Here is a 20,088-nt window from a genome sequence, read left to right as displayed (position 1 = left end):
CTGACAGTAAATCTCAGTAAGACAATAATGGTGTTCCAAATAAAGGTCCAGTTGTCAGGACAACAAATACAAATTCCATCTGGACACAGTTGCCCTAGAACACACAAAAAAACTATACGTACCTTGGCCTAAACATCAGGTCTGAGAGACAAGGCAAGAACGCCTTCTATGCCATCAAAAGGAACATAATATTCGACATACCAATTAGGATCTGGCAAAAAATACTTGAATCTGTTATAGAACCCATTGCCCTTTATGGTTGTGAGGTCCGCTCACCAACTAAGAATTCACAAAATGGGGACTCTGCATGCATAATTCTTCAAAAATATCCTCAGTGTAAAACACAAAAATGTAGAGCAGAATTAGACCGAATCCCTCTAGTTATTAAAATCCAGAAAAGAGCCGTTAAATTCTACAACCACCTAAAAGGAAGCGATTCCCAAGCCTTCCATAACAAAGCCATCACCTACAGAGAGATTAACCTGGAGAAGAGTCCCCTAAGCAAGCTGGTCCTGGGGCTCTTTTCACAAACACAAACAGACCACACAGAGCCCAGGACACCAACACAATTAGACCCAAGCAAATCATGAGAAAACCAAAAGATAATTACTTGACACATTGGAAAGAATTAACAAAAAAACTGAGCAAACTAGAATGCTATTTGGCCCTAAACAGAGAGTACGCAGTGGCAGAATACCTGACCACTATGACTGACCCAATTTAAGGAAAGCTTTGACTATGTACAGACTCAGTGAGCATAGCCTTGCTATTGAGAAAGGCCACCGTAGGCAGACCTGGCTCTGAAGAGAAGACAGGCCATGTGCACACTGCCCACAAAATGAGGTGGAAACTGAGCTGCACTTCCTAACCTCCTGCCAAAAGAATGACCATATTTGAGACACATATTTCCCTCAGATTACACAGACCCCAAAATAATTTGAAAACAAACCCGATTTTGATAAACACCCATATCTACTGGGTGAAATACCACAGTGTGCCATCACAGCAGCAAGATTTGTGACCTGTTGCCACAAGAACAGGTCAAACAGTGAAGAACAAACACCAGTGTAAATACCACCCATATTTATGTTTTTATTTTCCCTTTTGTACTTTAACTATATGCACATCGTTACAACACTGTATATAGACATAATATGACATTTGAAATGTCTTTATTCTTTTGGAACTTTTGTGGGTGTAATGTTTACTGTTCATTTTCTTTTTTTATTGTGTATTTCACTTTTGTTTATTATCTACTTCACTTGCTTTGGCAATGTTAACATTTGTTTCCCAATAAAGCCCTTAAATTGAATTAGAGAGAGAGAGAGAGAGAGAGAGAGAGAGAGAGAGAGAGAGAGAGAGAGAGAGAGAGAGAGAGAGAGAGAGAGAGAGAGAGAGAGAGAGAGAGAGAGAGAGAGAGAGAGAGAGAGAGAGAGAGAGAGAGAGAGAGAGAGAGAGAGAGAGAGAGAGAGAGAGAGAGAGAGAGAGAGAGAGAGAGAGAGAGAGAGAGACACAGAGAGAGAGAGAGACACAGAGACACAGAGAGAGAGAGAGACAGAGACAGAGAGAGAGAGAGACACAGAGACACAGAGAGAGAGAGACACAGAGACACAGAGAGAGAGACACAGAGAGAGAGCAAGTGAATGGAGGAGCGCTTAAGTCCTGAGTCCTCAGCACACTGTTTTGGTAATAGATTATCAACAGCAAAGTGCATACGGCAGCAGAATTCTTTATGACCAGGAGGAAAATTGCTGAGCAGTGTCTCTCAAAGAAGCGCTTCTTTAAGGTGTGTCTGTCCTCCTTCACACACACATACACACGCACACGGGTGTGTTTAGAGGACAAGCAGGAGCGAAATTGTGATAGTGATATTGCAACAGGTTACAGTGCAGACCTGTTGTGGGGGTTTTGTGTGTGTGTGTGTGTGTGTGTGTGCCCGTGCACCGGACACAATTGGGATATAGGTTTGTTGCAGGTTCCGCTTTGAAGGTGTAATGTGTCTCCGTGGTTTTTACTTCTGTATTCTCTCTTTCTCCATCCTTCTCTCTTGGTCTCTCTTTCTCCATCCTTCTCTCTTGGTCTCTCTTTCTCCATCCTTCTCTCTCGGTCTCTCTTTCTCCATCCTTCTCTCTTGGTCTCTCTTTCTCCATCCTTCTCTCTCGGTCTCTCTTTCTCCATCCTTCTCTCTCGGTCTCTCTTTCTCCATCCTTCTCTCTTGGTCTCTCTTTCTCCATCCTTCTCTCTCGGTCTCTCTTTCTCCATCCTTCTCTCTCTTTCTCCATCCTTCTCTCTCTTTCTCCATCCTTCTCTCTTGGTCTCTCTTTCTCCATCCTTCTCTCTCGGTCTCTCTTTCTCCATCCTTCTCTCTCTTTCTCCATCCTTCTCTCTCGTTCTCTCTCTTTCTCCATCCTTCTCTCTCTTTCTCCATCCTTCTCTCGGTCTCTCTCTTTCTCCATCCTTCTCTCTCGGTCTCTCTCTTTCTCCATCCTTCTCTCTCGGTCTCTCTTTCTCCATCCTTCTCTCTCGTTCTCTCTCTTTCTCCATCCTTCTCTCTCGGTCTCTCTCTTTCTCCATCCTTCTCTCTCGGTCTCTCTCTTTCTCCATCCTTCTCTCTCGGTCTCTCTTTCTCCATCCTTCTCTCTCGGTCTCTCTCTTTCTCCATCCTTCTCTCTCGTTCTCTCTCTTTCTCCATCCTTCACTCTCGGTCTCTCTCTTTCTCCATCCTTCTCTCTCGGTCTCTCTCTTTCTCCATCCTTCTCTCTCGGTCTCTCTCTTTCTCCATCCTTCTCTCTCGGTCTCTCTCTTTCTCCATCCTTCTCTCTCGGTCTCTCTCTTTCTCCATCCTTCTCTCTCGGTCTCTCTCTTTCTCCATCCTTCTCTCTCGGTCTCTCTTTCTCCATCCTTCTCTCTCGGTCTCTCTTTCTCCATCCTTCTCTCTCGGTCTCTCTCTTTCTCCATCCTTCTCTCTCGGTCTCTCTCTTTCTCCATCCTTCTCTCTCGGTCTCTCTCTTTCTCCATCCTTCTCTCTCGTTCTCTCTCTTTCTCCATCCTTCTCTCGGTCTCTCTCTTTCTCCATCCTTCTCTCTCGGTCTCTCTCTTTCTCCATCCTTCTCTCTCGGTCTCTCTCTTTCTCCATCCTTCTCTCTCGGTCTCTCTCTTTCTCCATCCTTCTCTCTCGGTCTCTCTCTCTTTCTCCATCCTTCTCTCTCGGTCTCTCTCTCTCTCTCTCTCTTTCTCCGTCCTCTCTCGGTCTCTCTTTCTGGCTTTCTCTCTCTCTTTCTCTCTTTCTTTCTCTTTCTTTCTCGCGGTCTCTCTTTCTGTCTCTCTCTGTCTTTCTCTCAGCCTAATGGTAGCAGTCAGGGGAAGGTCCACAACCCATTCCTGCCCACCCCCATGCTGCCCCCTCCACCTCCGCCCCCCATGGCACGCCCTGTGCCCCTGCCTGTGCCAGACTCCAAACCTCCTTCCACCTCCACCGAGGGAGGGGGCAACTCCCCCACCTCGCCAAGTGAGTGAACACTGGACACACGCACACATCATATGACCATTTGTTTTACGTAAACATTTTGAGTCATTTTGTATTTGATATGCTGTACATAGGCCTATTTAGCAAGGACCTGTTTCTGTGTGACTACAGACCTTCTTGTGTAAGCTCAGACTCAATTGATGATCAATGAATCTGTCTCTCTCTAACACTCTGTTTCTCTCTCTCTTTCAATTCAATTCAGTTTAAGGGCTTTATTGGCATGGGAAACATATGTTTACATTGCCAAAGCAAGTGAAGTAGATAATAAACAAAAGTGAAATAAACAATACAATTTACAATAAAAATCTCTCTCTCCCACCATCTCTCTCACTATCTATCTTTCTCTCTCTCTCTCTCTCTCTCTCTCTCTCTCTCTCTCTCTCTCTCTCTCTCTCTCTCTCTCTCCCCCCCCTCTCTCTCTCTCTCCCCCCCCCCCTCTCTCTCTCTCTGTCCTCTCCCCTCTCTCTCTCTCTCTCTGTTTGTGTGTGTCCATTGCAGCCTACTCCACACCGAGCACGTCCCCAGCCCAGCGCTTCATCAGTGTGGGCCCCCGAGACCCCAGCTTTGTAAATATCCCTCAGCAGCCCCAGGTGAGCCAACACACACACACACACACACACACACACACACACACACACACACACACACACACACACACACACACACACACACACACACACACACACACACACACACACACACACACACTACTTTGTTGTACATCTTTCCCTGTCTGCTGGGAAAGACAGTCCTCTGTTTCCCTTAAGTGGGCTACACACCAGCCTAGACACTACTACTAGACACACACACAAACCTACATACTGTAGCCTCCGTTCCCATTTGTGTGTGTTTAGTAGCAGTAGTAGTAGTAGTAGTAGTAGTAGTAGTAGTAGTAGTAGTAGTAGTACCAGTAGTAGCAGTAGTAGTGGTAGTAGCAGTAGTGTTAGTGTTAGTAGTAGCAGTAGTAGTAGTGCAGCAGCAGTAGTAGTAGTAGTAGTACCAGTAGTAGCAGTAGTAGCAGTAGCAGTAGTAGTGGTAGTAGCAGTAGCAGTAGTGTTAGTAGTAGTGCAGTAGTAGTAGTAGTAGCAGTAGTAGTAGTAGTAGTAACAGTAGTAATAGTAGCAGTAGCAGCAGTAGTAGCAGTAGCAGCAGCAGTAGCAGTAGTAGTAGTAGCAGCAGTAGTAGTAGTAGCAGTAGTGTCTCATCCGGATGGTGCCTTATTACAGCGTAATTTATAGTGTGTGTAATGAATGTGGCCCTGACTGAACCCCCCCAATACCCTCTTACACCCTGACCACCTCTCTGATTTAACACCTGGTCATACCACTGCACACACACCACTACACATTAGCACACACTACTTCATGCTAATATACGCTACACGTTAGTACACACTATTACACACCACTACACATTAGTACACACCACTACACATTAGTACACACCACTACTCACCACTACACTACTTGATGCTAATATACGCTAGTACACACTATTACACACCACTACACGTCAGCACACACTATTATACACCACTACACATTAGTACACACCACTACACATTAATTAGTACACACCACTACACATTAGTACACACCACTACACATTAGTACACACTACTTGATGCTAATATACGCTAGTACACACTATTACACACCACTACACATTAGCACACACTATTACACACCACTACACATTAGTACACACCACTACTCACCACTACACATTAATTAGTACACACCACTACACATTAGTACACACCCCATTAGTACACACCACTACTCACCACTACACATTCATTAGTACACACCACTACACATTAGTACACACCGCTACACATTAGTACACACCACTACTCACCACTACACATTTTTTAGTAGACACCACTACACATTAGTACACACCACTACTCACCACTACACGTTAATTAGTACACACCACTACACATTAGTACACACCACTACACATTAGTACTCACCACTACACATTAGTACACACCACTACTCACCACTACACATTAGTACACACCACTACACATTAGTACACACCACTACACATTAATTGGTACACACCACTACACATTAGTACACACCACTACACATTAGTACACCACTACTCACCACTACACATTAGTACACACCACTACACATTAGTACTCACCACTACACATTAATTGGTACACACCACTACACATTAGTACACACAACTACACATTCGTTCACAACACTACACACTAGTACACACCACTACAAATTAGTACACACCTCTACACACTAGTACAGATAAACCATCTCCTAACTCATTAAATACCTATACACACTAACCAGCTTCTATAATACACACTAGTACACACTAACCAGCTTCTATAATACACACTTGTACACACTAACCAGCCCCACCAATATACACCATTATGTAACCAGCTCCAACTGTACACACCAGACAGTGGTTCAGCCAAGTTACAGCCAGCCAGATGCCCAGCCAACGGAGGACAGACTCACTGCCAGAGAAAGAAAGTGGGATGGAAAGAGGGCAAGTAAAAAAGGGTGGATGCTAGGAAAGATGAAGAGAAGATGAGGAGTGAAACAGTAAGAGCAACAGAGGGAGTTTGCGTGTGTTTTTGTTTGTGTGTGTGTGTGTGTGTGTACGTGTGTGTACGTGTGTGTCGGTATGTGTGTCTGTCTGTACGTGCATGTGTCAGAGTGTCGCGTCGGTGGCCCGCAGAGAACGGGGCCGACGATTTATTGACTCTGTCACAGGCCGCAAGACACACACTTCCCCCTGGAAGAGAGGAGGCAGGTGTTTGTCATAAACGCCAGAGAGGGATGGAGGGAGGGAGGGAGGAGGAGGTTCAGGAGGAGGGGGAGGGGGTAGGAGGGTTAGCCGAGTGGCTGCTGCTGTTATTTATTGTTTGTTTTTACTTAATTTCAAATTCAGTTTAAGGGGCTTTATTGGCATGGGAAACATGTGTTAACATTGCCAAAGCAAGTCAGGTAAACAATACAACATGAACACTTATTACTGATCTATTTATACATCCCCCCTCTCTCTGTCTCTCCCTGTCTCTCTCCCTGTCTCTCTCCCTGTCTCTCTCCCTGTCTCTCTCCCTGTCTCTCTCCCTGTCTCTCTCTCTGTCTCTCTCTGTCTCTCTCTGTCTCTCTCTGTCTCTCTCCCTGTCTCTCTCCCTGTCTCTCCCTGTCTCTCTCTGTCTCTCTCCCTGTCTCTCTCTGTCTCTCTCTGTCTCTCTGTCTCTCTCCCTGTCTCTCCCTGTCTCTCCCTGTCTCTCCCTGTCTCTCTCTGTCTCTCTCCCTGTCTCTCTCTGTCTCTCTCCCTGTCTCTCTCTGTCTCTCCCTGTCTCTCCCTGTCTCTCTCTGTCTCTCTCTGTCTCTCCCTGTCTCTCTCTGTCTCTCTCTGTCTCTCTCTGTCTCTCTCTGTCTCTCCCTGTCTCTCTCTGTCTCTCCCTGTCTCTCTCTGTCTCTCTCTGTCTCTCTCCCTATCTCTCTCTGTCTCTCCCTGTCTCTCCCTGTCTCTCCCTGTCTCTCTCTGTCTCTCCCTGTCTCTCCCTGTCTCTCTCTGTCTCTCTCTGTCTCTCTCTGTCTCTCTCTGTCTCTCTCCCTGTCTCTCCTTGTCTCTCCCTGTCTCTCTCTCTGTCTCTCTCTGTCTCTCCCTGTCTCTCCCTGTCTCTCTCTGTCTCTCAATTCAATTCAATTTGCTTTATTGGCATGATGTAACAATGTACATATTGCCAAAGCTTATTTTGGATATTTACAATATTTTTTTTTAAATGAGAATCAAAATTGTCAACGGGACAACAGTAACAACAATAACCAAGTGTCAAAATAACCATACATTCAACAATAACAATAAACATACAATAGAGGACATGTGCAGGTTGATTGGTCTGTCAGACACTGTCCCTCAACTTATGGCAGGCAGCAATGTAGTGCGCTGCCAACCCACAGCTCTCTGCGTCCTCCCCCAACAGGACGGGTAGCCTACTCTCATCAGAGAGGTCTTTGAAACCTTGAATAAGGGTTTCAAATTTGGGGAAATGACACTCTCTAATTGTTTTATATTTTTGACATTTTGTCAGGAAATGCAGCTCCGTCTCAGGTTCTGCTGTTGTGCAGTGGTTGCACAGCCTTTCCTCTACAGGGAGCCAGGTTTTCCTGTGTCTACCCTTCTCAATGGCAAGGCTGTGCTCACTGAGCCTGTACTTTGTCAAGGTTTTTCTAAGGTTTTGATCAGTAACCATGGTCAAATATTTAGCCACAGTGTGCTGTCGATTTAGGGCCAGATAGCACTGCATTTTGCTTTGTGTTTGTGCTTGTGTTTCCCAATAAGCAATATAGTTTTGTTTTGACTGTGTTGTAATTTGGTTTATCCTGATTGATTGGATGTTCTGGTCCTGAGGCTTCAGTGTGTTAGTAGAACAGGTTTGTGAACTCAGCCCCAGGACCAGCTGGATGAGGGGACTCTTTTCTTTGCTCAGCTCTTGGCATTGCAGGGCTTGGTAGTGATATGAGAGGGGGTCACTGTATTTTAGATGTTTCCAAAACTTAATTGCTATTTTTTGAGTTTTTATTATTAGTGGATATTGGCCTAATTCTGCCCTGCATGCATTGTTCTCGCTCTCGCTCTCTCTCTCTCTCTCGCTCTCGCTCTCGCTCGCTCGCTCGCTCGCTCTCTCTCTCTCTCTCTCCACCAGGGTTATACACTAAGCCAGCCCATTCCTCTATCCATCTGTGTTTGCTCAGGCCTTGCGATCTGGCGTTCTGTGCTTTATTAATGTGGCCTGGCGCTGAGGCCTGGGTCACTGAGGCTGGCTTCTCAACCACCCCTCCAAACACACACATACAGCACACACACAATCCCCATGTGGGTGTGTGTGAGCCATTGTTTTAACGTGTATTCCGGATATCATTTTGGTCCAGAAAACTATCACAGTGGCGAGGAGGGAATCATGCCAATGTAGAATTAGCGGATGGTTAGGTGACCATGACTATATGAGGTCATGTTGGGAGTTTGGCAGGACAGCGTGGTTAACACCCCTACTCTTACCATAAGGACCATGGGCATAACCCTAACCCTATAGAATAAGGACCATGGGCATAACCCTAACCCTATAGAATAAGGACCATGGGCATAACCCTAACCCTATAGAATAAGGACCATGGGCATAACCCTATAGAATAAGGACCATGGGCATAACCCTAACCCTATAGAATAAGGGCCATGGGCATAACCCTAACCCTATAGAATAAGGACCATGGGCATAACCCTAACCCTATAGAATAAGGACCATGGGCATAACCCTAACCCTATAGAATAAGGACAATGGGCATAACCCTAACCCTATAGAATAAGGACCATGGGCATAACCCTATATAATAAGGACCATGGGCCTAACCCTATAGAATAAGGACCATGGGCATAAACCTAACCCTATAGAATAAGGACCATGGGCATAACCCTATAGAATAAGGACCATGGGCCTAACCCTATATAATAAGGACCATGGGCCTAACCCTATAGAATAAGGACCATGGGCATAACCCTAACCCTATAGAATAAGGACCATGTGCATAACCCTAACCCTATAGAATAAGGACCATGGGCATAACCCTAACCCTATAGAATAAGGGCCATGGGCATAACCCTAACCCTATAGAATAAGAACCATGGGCATAACCCTAACCCTATAGAATAAGGACCATGGGCATAACCCTAACCCTATAGAATAAGGACCATGGGCATAACCCTAACCCTATAGAATAAGAACCATGGGCATAACCCTAACCCTATAGAATAAGGACCATGGGCATAACCCTAACCCTATAGAATAAGGACCATGGGCATAACCCTAACCCTATAGAATAAGGGCCATGGGCATAACCCTAACCCTATAGAATAAGGACCATGGGCATAACCCTAACCCTATAGAATAAGGACCATGGGCATAACCCTAACCCTATAGAATAAGGACCATGGGCATAACCCTAACCCTATAGAATAAGGACCATGGGCATAACCCTAACCCTATAGAATAAGAACCATGGGCATAACCCTAACCCTATAGAATAAGGACCATGGGCATAACCCTAACCCTATAGAATAAGGACCATGGGCATAACCCTAACCCTATAGAATAAGGACCATGGGCATAACCCTAACCCTATAGAATAAGAACCATGGGCATAACCCTAACCCTATAGAATAAGAACCATGGGCATAACCCTAACCCTATAGAATAAGGGCCATGGGCATAACCCTAACCCTATAGAATAAGGACCATGGGCATAACCCTAACCCTATAGAATAAGGGCCATGGGCATAACCCTAACCCTATAGAATAAGAACCATGGGCATAACCCTAACCCTATAGAATAAGAACCATGGGCATAACCCTAACCCTATAGAATAAGGACCATGGGCATAACCCTAACCCTATAGAATAAGAACCATGGGCATAACCCTAACCCTATAGAATAAGGACCATGAGCATAACCCTAACCCTATAGAATAAGGGCCATGGGCATAACCCTAACCCTATAGAATAAGGACCATGGGCATAACCCTAACCCTATAGAATAAGGGCCATGGGCATAACCCTAACCCTATAGAATAAGGACCATGGGCATAACCCTAACCCTATAGAATAAGGGCCATGGGCATAACCCTAACCCTATAGAATAAGGACCATGGGCATAACCCTAACCCTATAGAATAAGGACCATGGGCATAACCCTAACCCTATAGAATAAGGACCATGGGCATAACCCTAACCCTATAGAATAAGGACCATGGGCCTAACCCTATAGAATAAGGACCATGGGCTCTGCAGTCACCACAGTGTCTTACCTGATAAATAATACAACATTGTAGTCTATTTATTCATGTTCTTGGACAAAGTCACTTGTAAAAGGAGAAAATGATCTTATCATTGACTTCAATGTAAATGAGCAGAGCTAGGCTCTCTTCCAATCCCTCTCAGTTCTTCAGACACCTATAGGAAGTGTCTGAAGAAGGGTCCAGCCACTGGACTCTACAAGGGGGGAGACTCTACGTGAGCAGCCATGTTCCCTCTGCCATGCATTCCTTTATTGTCCATGTTGTCTGTGGGGGGGTGGTGGTATTACAGCCCCAACATGGAAAGGCCCGAGATGCACACACACACACACACAAGGTCCTCAGCGCCTGTTTGAAAACCGCCCCGCGGCTCGGGGGACAGAGAGTGAGGGATGGAGGGAGAAACAAGAGAGAGATGTGACTGTAATAGTAAACATTCCCAGTCTGCTCGCCATGGAAACGAGGGGGAGGGTTGATTGAGGTGCCTGTGTGTGCCCACCCTCCAACCCCCCTCTCCCTCTCTCATTGGCCGTGTGTGTGTGTGCATCTCGGGCCTTCTCTCATTGGAAACTTTTCTTGTTTGGGAGAGTGGGTGGGTGGTTTGTGGGTGGCGAGGTCAGTGCCAGTGGAAGAAGGGAATGTGTTTTAGGCATTGCCAGTGAACTACGGTGTATGTGTGGTGGGCACAGTGCCCGCGAGTCAGCGCTGCCATGGGAGCCAGTGGCGGTTGTCCCCTGAGACACTGAGGACCCCATGATGCTCTGCTCTGTACCTGTCTAGTTTTGACACACCAGATACACACACAGCCCGCCCCCTTGTCCTCCTGACTAGTCGAGACATGTATACACCCACACACACTCTTGTACACCTCTCCTCACCCTCTTACCCCCAAGCAATTTGCAACAAAGACATTGGTACACACAGACAAACACTCAGACACACACACACACACACACACACACTCACACTCTCACACACACACACACACTCACACACTCACATACACACACACACACACTCACACACACACTCACACTCACACTCACTCACACACACTCACTGGTGTGAGGCTAGTACAAATGATCACAGTTGCCTTATCGTCACTTCTCTCATCTTTAGAGGAGGATTTAAATGTGCAGTCTGTCTGTTCCTCTGATTTGAACGTATACTACCTCTGCACCTAAATGTGTATGAGTAACAGATTACACCTTTACAGAAGTGAAATATTTCCCCTTTTAAATAGTTTGTTTTGGCGCTGCCATAATTATAAACAGTGTGTCGTGTATTTAGGCAGGCTGGGAGTCAATTGGGTGTCATTACCTTGTTGAACCGGCAGGGGGAGAAGCTCTGACCAGTTTACTTTCCCACAGTAATTATGATGCATTTTATTACAAGCAGACAACTGTCTCAGACAACACTGTCACTTATCAATGCATCTGGGGGTACAGTGATATTACAAGACGTACCAAGACCAAAAACACACACTGTTAATAATGTTGCATAATGATGAAGCATTACAGTACTAGTCATTTCACTGATTATGAGTTAGTTTGGGTGTCTGCACTAGAGGAGGCCTGCGGGACACTGAGGAGGTGTATCGTAGGATGCGTCCCAAATGGCACCCTATTCCCTATATAGTGCACTACTTTCGACCAGAATACTATGGGCCCTGGTCAAAAGTAGTGCACTACAAATGGAATAGGGTGCCATTTGGGACTTTGCCATAGCATTGTGTATTGTAATATACTGATAGGTGGCTGATGATAGTATGGATGTCAATAAGAGAATGGTGGTGAATGGGAGCTGTAAAGGATGGAGCAGGAGAGGAGGGAGAGAGAAAGGTAGAGGGCAGACATAGGTAGAGTGAGAGGGGAGAGAGGCAGAGGGGAGACAAATGTGTAGAGCGAGAGGGGGGAGGGAGAGAGGCAGAGTTGCGACGCATGGGTAGAGCGAGAGGAGTGAGATGGGGATGCTGAGGGGGAGGCAGTGAAGAGATGAGGGGTAAAGAGAGATGGTGCGAGTCAGATTGAAAAAGGGGTAGGAAGAGAGACGGTTTGGCAGAGAAGAGATGGGTAGAAAGAGAGACGGTGACAGAGAAGAGATGGGTAGAAAGAGAGACGGTGACAGAGAAGAGATGGGTAGAAAGAGAGACGGTGACAGAGAAGAGATGGGTAGAAAGAGAGACGGTGGCAGCGAAGAGATGGGTAGAAAGAGAGACGGTGGCAGAGAAGAGATGGGTAGAAAGAGAGACGGTGGCAGAGAAGAGATGAGTAGAAAGAGAGACGTGGCAGAGAAGAGATGGGTAGAAAGAGAGACGGTGGCAGAGAAGAGATGGGTAGAAAGAGAGACGGTGGCAGAGAAGAGATGGGTAGAAAGAGAGACGGTGGCAGAGAAGAGATGGGTAGAAAGAGAGACGGTGGCAGAGAAGAGATGGGTAGAAAGAGAGACGGTGGCAGAGAAGAGATGGGTAGAAAGAGAGACGGTGGCAGAGAAGAGATGGGTAGAAAGAGAGACGGTGGCAGAGAAGAGATCGGTAGAAAGAGAGACGGTGGCAGAGAAGAGATGGGTAGAAAGAGAGACGGTGGCAGAGAAGAGATGGGTAGAAAGAGAGACGGTGACAGAGAAGAGATGGGTAGAAAGAGAGACGGTGACAGAGAAGAGATGGGTAGAAAGAGAGACGGTGACAGAGAAGAGATGGGTAGAAAGAGAGACGGTGGCAGATAAGAGATGGGTAGAAAGAGAGACGGTGGCAGAGAAGAGATGGGTAGAAAGAGAGACGGTGGCAGAGAAGAGATGGGTAGAAAGAGAGACGGTGGCAGAGAAGAGATGGGTAGAAAGAGAGACGGTGGCAGAGAAGAGATGGGTAGAAAGAGAGACGGTGGCAGAGAAGAGATGGGTAGAAAGAGAGATGTGGCAGAGAAGAGATGGGTAGAAAGAGAGACGGTGGCAGAGAAGAGATGGGTAGAAAGAGAGACGGTGGCAGAGAAGAGATGGGTAGAAAGAGAGACGGTGGCAGAGAAGAGATGGGTAGAAAGAGAGACGGTGGCAGAGAAGAGATGGGTAGAAAGAGAGACGGTGGCAGAGAAGAGATGGGTAGAAAGAGAGACGGTGGCAGAGAAGAGATGGGTAGGAAGAGAGACGTGGCAGAGAAGAGATGGGTGAAAGAGAGACGTGGCAGAGAAGAGATGGGTAGGGGGGGAATAAAGGGAGACATAGAGAGAGAGGGAGAGGTGGTTTCATAAGCACACCGGCCTGGGAGCTGGTTTGCATTACATGAGGCTGAACTCCTCTGAGATGACACTCATCTGCAGGCACTTTAGCCCATCGTCCTGAGTTAGCACTTCTCCACATGATGAGATTACTGGTTCCATTGACAGGAGTTTAAAGAAACAGGCCAAGATCCCTCCTTTCTCTTTCAATGGGTACTTCTTTCTCCTATCTCTCTCTCTCTTCTCCTCTTTCACTGGGTACTTCTTTCTCCTTACAGTCTTTCACAGGCTGCTGTTATTCTGTTTATTATTTATCCTGATTGCCTAGTCCCTTTACACCTACCTACAGTACATGTATATATTGCCTCAATGACCTCAAGTCCCTCATACCCCTGCAACATTGACTCGGTACCGGTACTTTTTGTATATAGTCTCGTTATTGTTATTGTTATTGTTATTGTGTTACTATTTCCTTTCTGCACATTTTTCCTACTTTCTTACTCTGGATTGTTTTGGAAACTCGTAAGTAAGCATTTCACAGTAAAGTCTACACCTGTTGTATTCGGCACATGATACAAATACAATTTGATTTGTGTGTTTGTGGGTGTGTGTGTTAGCGCACGTGTGTGTATGTATGTGCGTGAACCAACTCCTGTCCACATAAAAGCAGCTCCACCTTGAAGGCGTTCAGTTAGGACACCCAGACATATCAGTACGGTGCAGCTGTCCGTTACCTGCTGCTAGTATTTCACTGTGAAGACAACCACACACACACACACACATTTGCATTCTCTCTCTAAAGCACCTTAAGCACGCTGCCTGGTCTTCCTCTGTAATGCTATGCGTTACTCACAGATCAGTGGGGATATTGATTGGCTATATTGGATTGGCCACAAGGGACATGAATGTTGTACTACCGCAGCCTTTAGCAGGACACTGCTTCCCTTACACACTACCACTATCTATCACTAACTATCATTTAAACACCTCAATACACTTCATAGTTAAATAGAACAAAAATACACTAACAAATATAAATGTAAAATCCATATTTACTTAAATATATATATTTTTTTTTACTTTTGATGAGCTAAAGTTGACTTTCAAAAACCAGGAGAGGTTTAGATGGTTACTCTATCTCTCTCTCTTTGGCTGGTTTGATATCACACACTCGTACATACACTCGTACACATACACATAGCCCAGAGCACACAGCTGTCGACACAGGGTGAGAGTGTTGGAATCCCCACCTTTCTCTCTTACTATCTCTCTCTCTTCTCTCCTCTTTCACTGGGTACCTCTTTCTCTCTTACTATCTACCTTACCACCTTTCTCTCTGTAGTATTTACTGTTCCAGCCCTGGGGCTGTACGTCTGGTCTCTCTCTCTCTATCTCTCTCTCTCTCTCTCGCTCTCATATCTATCTATACACTGACTATACCAAACATTGGGAACACCTTCCTAATATTGAGTTACACCCCCCCCTTTTCTTTTGCCGTCAGGACAGCCACAATTCATCGGGGCGTGGACTCTACAAGGTGTTGAAAGCATTCCCATGCTGGCCCATGTTGACTCCAATGCTTCCCACAGTTGTGTTAAGTTGGCTGGATGTCCTTTGGGTGGTGGACCATTCTTGATGCACACGGGAAACTGTTGAGCGTGAAAATACCCAGCAGCTTTGCAGTTCTTGACACAAACCTGGCACCTACTACCATACCACGTTCAAAGGCACTTCAATCTTTGGTCTTACCCATTCACCCTCTGAATGGCACACATACACAATCCATGTCTCAATTGTCTCAAGGCTTAAAAATCCTTCTTTAACCTGTCTCCTCCCCTTCATCTACACTGATTGAAGTGGATTTAACAAGTGATATCAATAAGGGATCATAGCTTTCACCTGGTTTCACCTGGTCAGTCTATGGAAGGGAAAGGGAAAGGGGGATACCAAGTCAGCTGTACAGTTCCTCATTTAACTGAATCAGAGAGGTGTGGGTGTGGCCTTAACATGGAAAGAGCAGGTGTTCATAATGTTTTGTGCACTCAGTGTATATCTATTTATCTCTCTCCATTTCTTGCTCTCCGCCTTTCTCTCCATCTCCCCCCTTTCTCTCTCTCTCTTTCTTTCTGTCTCTCTCCCTCTCTCTATCTCTCCCTCCTCTCTCTTTCTTTCTATCCCCATCTCTCCCTCTCTCTATCTCTCCCTCCCTCTTTCTCTGCTGTGACAGTCCTACTCCCCACCACCACTTTTACTGGTCTGAATGTCTGGCTCTCACAGCACAACCTCAGCTGTCCCCTATTGACAATTATGGTGGTGTGAGTGTGTGACAGAGAGCAGAGTATCTATCTAGAGCCAGGTTGGAGGTAGAGAGAGTGTCCAGAATAAAGATCAGGGCTATAATCATCTCTAACCTCCCAAAAGAAGCCTGTGGTTTTACAGTTTTATGTCTCATTCAGGGAGCAAGGGAGAGAGAGAGGGGGGGTAGATAGGGAGGAAGACCGAAAGGGAGGAGGATAAAGAAAGAGATTGAGAGAGGGAGAGAAAAAGAGGATGACTGAAGTATGTAATGCGTGTGGTGGAGGTTTCTGTTCTGTCAGAACACTGAATGAAAACAATGTTGCTTTTCTTCACTTCCCTCAGCAAGGCGTGCACACCCCCCCCCCCCCCCCCCGTTCCTATGTGTGTGTCTGCTCGTGTGTGCGATCACTGGTGGCACACAAGGGTCACAAATGGCCATGTCCCGCCCCACCCTCCCTGTGCCCGCCCCACCCTCCCTGTGCCCGCCCCACCCTCCCTGTGCCCGCCCCACCCTCCCTGTGCCCGCTCCACCCTCCCTGTGGCCCGCTCCACCCTCCCTGTGCCCGCTCCACCCTCCCTGTGCCCGCCCCACCCTCCCTGTGCCCGCCCCACCCTACCTGTGCCCGCCCCACCCTCCCTGTGCCCGCCCCACCCTCCCTGTGCCCGCCCCACCCTCCCTGTGCCCGCTCCACCCTCCCTGTGCCCGCTCCACCCTCCCTGTGCCCGCCCCACCCTCCCTGTGCCCGCCCCACCCTCCCTGTGCCCGCCCCACCCTCCCTGTGCCCGCTCCACCCTCCCTTGGCCCGCTCCACCCTCCCTGTGCCCGCTCCACCCTCCCTGTGCCCGCCCCACCCTCCCTGTGCCCGCCCCACCCTACCTGTGCCCGCCCCACCCTCCCTGTGCCCGCCCCACCCTCCCTGTGCCCGCCCCACCCTCCCTGTGCCCGCCCCACCCTCCCTGTGCCCGCTCCACCCTCCCTGTGCCCGCTCCACCCTCCCTGTGCCCGCCCCACCCTACCTGTGCCCGCCCCACCCTCCCTGTGCCCGCCCCACACTCCCTGTGCCCGCTCCACCCTCCCTGTGCCCGCCCCACCCTCCCTGTGCCCGCTCCAGCCCCACAACGCATGGCATTGCTCACCCCAGACGCGCATCTGGTAGGCTTTCCTGTGGGCACCAGAACACACCTCAGTGTAATGGTTGGTGTTAACGTGGAGCCCAGGCACCAGCCCACAGAGCCCATCCCAGCAGAGCCCATCCCAGCAGAGCCCATCCCAGCAGAGCATAGCCCAGCAGAGCATAGCTAAGCAGAGCCCAGCCCACAGAGCCCAGCCCAGCAGAGCCCAGCCCAGCAGAGCCCAGCCCACAGAGCCCAGCCCACAGAGCCCACAGAGCCCAGCCCACAGAGCCCAGCCCACAGAGCACCACGTGTCCTCAATAACAACCCCCTGTCTGCTGGTTCTCTTCACAACACACACTGCTAATAGAGTGAACGTGTCCCTATGCTAATAACTGTGTGTGGACATTCTAACTTTCTACTTTCTCTCTCTCTCCATCTCTCTCTCTCACTACCCCATCCCTCTCTCTGTCTTTCTCTCTCCATCTCTCTCTCTCACTACCCCATCGCTCTCTCTGTCTTTCTCTCTCCATCTCTCTCTCTCACTACCCCATCCCTCTCTCTGTCTTTCTCTCTCCATCTCTCTCTCTCACTACCCCATCCCTCTCTCTCTCTCTCTCTCTCTCTCTCCATCTCTCTCTCTCACTACCCCATTGCTCTCTCTCTTTCTCTCTCTATCTCTCTCTCTCACTACCCCATCACTCTCCCTGTCTTTCTCTCTCTATCTCTCTCTCTCACTACCCCATCGCTCTCCCTGTCTTTCTCTCTCCATCTCTCTCTCTCACTACCCCATCGCTCTCCCTGTCTTTCTCTCTCTATCTCTCTCTCTCACTACCCCATCGCTCTCTCTCTTTCTCTCTCCATCTCTCTGTCTCACTACCCCATCGCTCTCTCTCTTTCTCTCTCCATCTCTCTCTCTCACTACCCCATCACTCTCCCTGTCTTTCTCTCTCTATCTCTCTCTCTCACTACCCCATCGCTCTCCCTGTCTTTCTCTCTCTATCTCTTTGTCTCACTACCCCATCGCTCTCCCTGTCTTTCTCTCTCTATCTCTCTCTCTCACTACCCAATCGCTCTCCCTGTCTTTCTCTCTCTATCTCTCTCTCTCACTACCCCAGCTCTCTCTCTCTCTGCCCTGATGCAGTATCTGCAGTCTAAATCACAGCTGTCAGCACCAGCCCACTGTGTGGTAACACTACCCCACTATCCACACACACTCACATACCCCCCCACACACACAGTGTTTGGTCTGCAAGAGCTACTCTCCCCAGTCTTCTCGGGACAGGGGGAAGATGGATGGAGGGAGGGAGTTAGTGAAGGAGGGATGAGAAGAAAAAGGAGTAGGTAGAGGTGGAGTGGATGAGTAGACAAAGATGGTGGATGGGGAGAGAGAGGGGGGAGGGAGGGAGAGAGGGGGGGGGAGGGAGGGAGAGAGAGGGGGGAGAGAGAGGAGAGGAAGAGAGGAGATAGAGGGGGGGGGGACGGACGGACGGAGGGAGAGAGAGAGAGAGAGAGACAGAAAGTCCTAGAGTCAGTAACTTGTATTGATTAAAAACCTTCCAGTCTCACTGTGTCGACAGTAGAATTTCAACCAGTCAGGAGCTAGTCCTGGTCAGGCAGGTGACAGACCGGCTAGCAACCTGCAGGAGCACAGTCACACACACCCACAGTACAGGCACACACACAGACACACAGTACAGACACACGCTCACAGTACAGTCACACACACACACCCACAGTACCGACACACACACACCCACAGTACAGACACACACACACACACACACACACACACACACACACACACACACACACACACACACACACCCACAGTACACACACACACACACACACACACACACACACACAGTACAGACACACACACACACACACACCCACACACACAGTACAGATACACACACAAACAATACCTTTATTTTAAAGCTTTTTAAAGCTTTGGGTCCCTTCTAGTCTCATGACTTAGTTTGGTGATTATATCCCATATATGTCATTGTGTCTTTATTTTGAAGTGTGTTTCATTGTAAGTAGAGCAGAACGGAGAGACAGCAGTCTGTTATTTACTTCCAACATTTTATTTTGGCTTTCGTTCAATGAAACCAGGGGTAGAGTTAAAGTTTATTTCCATGTGTGCATTTGTTTCAGAGTGCGTGTGTGCGTGCGTGTGTGTGTGTGTGTGTGTCGTAAGAGGGGCTGGCGGAGTGTGTGTGTGTGTGTGTGTGTGTGTGTGTGTGTGTGTGTGTGTGTCGTAAGAGGTGCTGGCGGCGTGTGTGTGTGTGTGTGTGTGTGTGTGTGTGTGTGTGTGTGTGTGTGTGTGTGTGTGTGTGTGTGTGTGTGTGTGTGTGTGTGTGTCGGAAGAGTGGCTGGCGGAGTGTGTGTGAGCTCCCTCTGAATCAATAGCGATGTATTTGTGTCTGCGGCAGCGGCTGGGTGCTCCAACACAGAACAGTGACGAGAGAGAACAGAGAAGGAGAAAGAGAGATGCACAGGAAGGCAACCATGGGTCTTCCTAATGGTAGTCACGTCGACGGCTGTCTGGTTGTCCTGGGCAACCAGACATGACGTAACACGGGGATGAACTTGAACTTGGGGCAGGGATGAGGGATGTTGAGATGGGAGGGAGGAGGAGAGAAACGGAGAGAAGAGAAGGAGGGGCGCTTGCTCAATCGCTGAAAACGTGAACAATGGAGTGGAGCAATCAATGAGACTGAAGGATTACGGAGGGCCAGCCAGCTAACCTGAAGAACCACCTCCCCTCCCCCATTCTCTCTCTGTCTCTCTGTCTCTCTGTCTATCTCTCTCTGTCTGTCTGGCTCTCAATTCAATTCAATTCAATTCAAGGGGCTTTATTGGCATGGGAAACATGTGTTAACATTGCCAAAGCAAGTGAGGTAGATAATATACAAAAGTGAAATAAACAATAAAAATTAACAGTAAACATTACACATACAGAAGTTTCAAAGCAATAAAGACATTACAAATGTCATATTATATATATACAGTGTTGTAGCAATGTATAAATGGTTAAAGCACACAAGTTAAAATAAATAAACATAAATATGGGTTGTATTTACA

The 20,088-nt window shown here is 47.7% G+C and overlaps 1 protein-coding gene across 4 annotated transcripts in view; it reads left to right on the top strand.

Moving 5' to 3' along the window:
- nfia (nuclear factor I/A) overlaps nt 1-20,088 on the top strand; it is a 272,699-nt gene that overhangs the window by 240,023 nt on the left and 12,588 nt on the right. For all 4 annotated transcript variants that reach the window (XM_071344270.1, XM_071344271.1, XM_071344273.1 and 1 more), the window contains 2 exons: nt 3,343-3,508; nt 4,025-4,116. In XM_071344270.1, coding sequence (XP_071200371.1) covers nt 3,343-3,508; nt 4,025-4,116 — 258 coding nt within the window. The remainder of the gene's footprint in view (nt 1-3,342; nt 3,509-4,024; nt 4,117-20,088) is intronic.

The sequence above is a fragment of the Salvelinus alpinus genome, chromosome 15 (assembly GCF_045679555.1).
Source record: "Salvelinus alpinus chromosome 15, SLU_Salpinus.1, whole genome shotgun sequence".
NCBI lineage: Eukaryota > Metazoa > Chordata > Actinopteri > Salmoniformes > Salmonidae > Salvelinus > Salvelinus alpinus.
This window is presented reverse-complemented; position numbering and strand designations above follow the sequence as displayed.